At 33.9% G+C, this 4,149-nt stretch overlaps 1 protein-coding gene across 5 annotated transcripts in view; it reads right to left on the bottom strand.

The window, feature by feature from the left end:
• Positions 1-2,509: 2,509 nt before the first annotated feature.
• Positions 2,510-4,149, bottom strand: part of LOC106873686 (DNA fragmentation factor subunit alpha) — a 21,833-nt gene continuing 20,193 nt past the window's right edge. For all 5 annotated transcript variants that reach the window (XM_014921160.2, XM_052968874.1, XM_052968877.1 and 2 more), the window contains exons 4-5: positions 3,527-3,648; positions 2,510-2,839 (exon numbers count right to left, since the gene is read on the bottom strand). In XM_014921160.2, coding sequence (XP_014776646.1) covers positions 2,633-2,839; positions 3,527-3,648 — 329 coding nt within the window. In that variant the 3' untranslated portion in view covers positions 2,510-2,632. The remainder of the gene's footprint in view (positions 2,840-3,526; positions 3,649-4,149) is intronic.

Raw genomic sequence — 4,149 nt, 5'->3', positions numbered from 1 at the left:
CCCTGGAATGAGATAGAAGTTGTTTCCTGTTTGTTTACAGTCTTTATTGCACCTGAACATCTGCCACAAACACATATATATATATGATGAGCTTCTTTTAGTTTCCATCTACCAAATCCACTCACAAGGCTTTGCTCAACCTGGAGCTATAATAGAAGACACATTGCCCAAGGGGTCACACAATGGGACTGTACCCAGAACCATGTGGTTGGAAGCAAACTTCTTCCCACACAGCCATACCTACATCTATGTAATAAAATACAAATATTTTATTATTGGATCTTGTCACAAATGGCAATTGAATTTTCATTGTAACTAAAATTGAGATCTGTTAAATTTGTTGTTGCTGATGTTGTAGTTTAGCTTCAAGTCACCATTGGGCGAACCTGTGATCAAAGGTGTGACAGCCATGACCAGGCTGTCCTTTTGTCTATCAAGAACTGTATTGTCCAATGTGTCTTCTTTTTTAAAGCAGAAAAAAGTAATGTGAGGAAGGCTTAGCTGTTATTTCTAGCAGATTGCTGAACCCTGTAAAAAATGTTTATTTGTTCATCTTCAAAGAGTATTAACTGTAGAATGAGAGAGTGTTGCAGATACTGGTTATTAGTAAAGCAAGTGTAGAGAAACTGAATGACTGACAGAGGAAAATATAGCATTTAAACCTGCCATTTCTGGCCAAAAGAATTTACTTGTTTTTATCTTTAAACTGGCCAGATCTGGTCTCTCACATTTACCCTATTATTTTTAAAATAAATAATCACATCATCGAAATCTCAAAGCTACAAAGTAATGCATATCTAATTCATCTCAATGTGAATAAATAAGCATTACATTTGACAGAGTAATCTAAAGGGTTAATCGGATCTAGTCTTTCTCATTCACAAAATGAGCTCCCTTTAATTTTACTCAGATTGCTTTCAGTTTTGGTATATCAATGCAAGTCAGAATTTTGACCACAATCAACCAATTGCTTTATCTCATAAATAAAAGAATCTGATGTTATTTGGAATTAAAGTCAGGAAATTTGGATAATTTTAGCCAATCAACAGACAGCAAGGCATTAAACAGTTTGTAACCATGACAACTGTATGTTGTATTTCACCCACGTGTTGATTCTTCACACCACAAGATTTACTTCACCAGTGTGTTTTATTTAAGTAAAAGTTTATATTTATCAATTAGAATTTCATTATAGATATTTTTCGTCAATTGTCTTAATATTTTACTTATTTTTCATATATAGCAAAAGTTGTTTGCAATGTTTATACAGTTTCTTGGCATTATGAAGGTGAATGGAATATGTAAACTTAGTACAGATAATTTGACATTATTTTTTAATTCTGCATGCAAAAACATATAAGATACAGGTATTCTTTTTCTTGGGACAAATTCTTTATTGACCAGTGTTATCCTTATCATAGTTTACAAATCTAAACATGGAAACGTTACTCAACTTTGAAGTTTTGGAGATAGACGCCCTCTTCTCACACACACATGCACTTATATAATAATGATGTACACAAATACACGACAGGTATACATAATACTGAAATACACATAAAGTAAACACGTGCAGACAAATATATTAATATAACAAATTTTCAGAAAATAATAAAAACATTCAATCAATGAAGTGACAAAAGAAACAGTAAGATGATATATGTTGATTTGATTAGGTATTTCTGTTTATTTAGAAACCTACAATGAAGAGGTCATCTCACAGACACTAAACTATAAATTTCGCAAGGTACAACCTTAAAGTTGACACTGCTTTGCTAAATGCAGAAAATTTCTGTCTCGCTATTGGCTAAAAATATGCAATTTTTCGATTTTTAAACCTCTGTAACTTTTCCCTCTAATTTTTTTCTCCACAACAGCATACCTTCATAGCAATTAGACAGGAAAACTTTATTATTATATCCAATTTTCAAATTTTTTACTGTCTTTTAAAAGATGTATATTTGGCAAATGAAAAAAACTAGATACGGTTAATCTGATGTTTGGATTAAATAATGATAAAGAACTGAGTTTATCTGCCACACCTGCATCTAATGGTTTTAAAATGGCATAGAAGTATCTAAAGTTTATTTTCCTTGCCTGATGGTATAATGATGGTCTAGAATTTATTTGCAATCTGAATCACTCATACTGAATAATAAAACAATCATTGTATTACTATTTCAACTAGAATGTTCTTATACACCACTGGTCACAATGCGCTTCCTCACATTGCTGTAGTTTTTGAATGATGCCACTCTACTGGCTAGGCAGGCAGGGCAACATTTCCCATGAACAGAAGGCCAATCTGTCACAGAGTTACCCATTTACAGCTGAGTGAACTAGAGTAAAGTGTTTTGCTCAAGTACACAGCACATAGCAAGTCTGGGAATCAAAAGCATGACCTTGCGATTGGGGGAGCAATGCCCTAACCTCTAGGGCCATGCACCTTCACACATAAGTGATTTTATTTAATCTCAAAGCCAAGAAAATAATTTGAATCAATACGAAATTTAAAAAAAAATAATAAATGCTTTATTAGTCTTTTTTTTCTTTACTTCTTTTTTTCACACTTTAATTAGAAAAATAGGCAAAAATGTATATGAACTTTTCAAAAGTAGAAATTAATCTTTGTTTAATCATCAGATTCAGTGTTATCAATCTTTTGTCTTTTCACACTTCCATTTTGATGTTCAGTAGCCAGTCGTATAAGCCGTAACAAGTCATCATTGTCCTCACGTGTAATCAACTCTATTTCACATGCCTCCTTGAAATTTCTTGCAAACTGTTCACTGTCTACTAAAATAGTAGCTAGGTCAGAAACAGGCATTTTAGTAATTTCCTGACAGAAAAAAAAAGAGAAAAAAAAACAAAGATCATTAACAACTGTTATTGTAGATGAGTAAGAAACATAATTTCAAAAAAATGTTAATTTCTGAGATATTTCTCAGTTTCCCTTTCTTATTTCCATTACATATATTCAGTAACAATGGTAGCTTTATGGCATGTTTGGGTTAAAAGAAGAATCTAGGACAGTCGTTTTCAACTGGGGTTCATATAAGATTTTGCTGTTAAAATTTATGAGCAATAAATTGGTTATACTTCTACAAAATATTTAAGCATTCTTTTATACAATTCCGAATAATGTTTAATCATAAAAATGTAAAAGGAGATTTTAGATGCTGAATGGCTATCAGGGTCCCTCTTCCCTTGAGTAAAATAAGAATCAAAGGAGTTCATAGGTAAAAATGGTTGAGAACCATTGATCTAAGAGGCTACTGATAGGTTCATTATGCTGTTGAAATTGGGGAGGTCACAAGGTGTCTTGTACACTCAACTTTTGAAAGCTTGTATTCCAAATGATGAAATAACTCCAATTGTAGCTTTTGGAAGTGAGTACATGTTAATAGATGAGTGAGCCAAATAGCCTAACCACTAAACCACAGCAAATATTCACAACAATAAATCAGTAACATCAACATGAATGTGAATATTCCTGATATCCAATATGGTCAAATTCACAACTCACCTCCAAATGATCATCAGATAAAGCCAAACATTTGGCCAAGTCAGATTTTATTCCAGATAACAGCAAAATAAGATCATTAGATGTATCCACTGGTCCATCACAAACATCATATGAAGCTCTCACTGTAAAAATAAAGTTTATATGTGTGTGTGTGTGTGTGTATTAGATAGATAGATAGATAGACAGACAGACAGACAGATTATAGATCCAATATAGAGGTAGATTCAACAAAAAAAGTACTTCATCCAAGTGAGAGCTAAATATCAATACCAAAAGAGCTACTAATAGTTTCATGCTTTTATGATACTTGTGTAATGTCAATGTGAATACCCGTCAGAGTGTAAGTATCTTGAGAGAAAAGCTGAACATTAGAAGCATCAGTTGTGGTGTGCAAGAGAGACGATTGCGCTGGTATGGACATGTGGTGAGAATGGCTGCGTGAAAAAGTGCCACACCCTAACAGTTGAGGGAACCCGTGGAAGAGGTAGGCCCGGGAAGACCTGGGCTGAGGTGGTGAGGCAAGACCTTCGTACATTGGGCCTCACCGAGGCGATGACTACTGACCGAGACCTTTGGAAATGTGCTGTGCGTGAGAAGACCCGGCAAGCCAAGTAAGATCGTTG

This window comes from Octopus bimaculoides, chromosome 6, assembly GCF_001194135.2.
Source record: "Octopus bimaculoides isolate UCB-OBI-ISO-001 chromosome 6, ASM119413v2, whole genome shotgun sequence".
In the NCBI taxonomy this organism is placed as follows: domain Eukaryota; kingdom Metazoa; phylum Mollusca; class Cephalopoda; order Octopoda; family Octopodidae; genus Octopus; species Octopus bimaculoides.
Note: the sequence above shows the minus strand (reverse complement) of the source record. Positions and strands in the feature narration are given on the sequence as shown.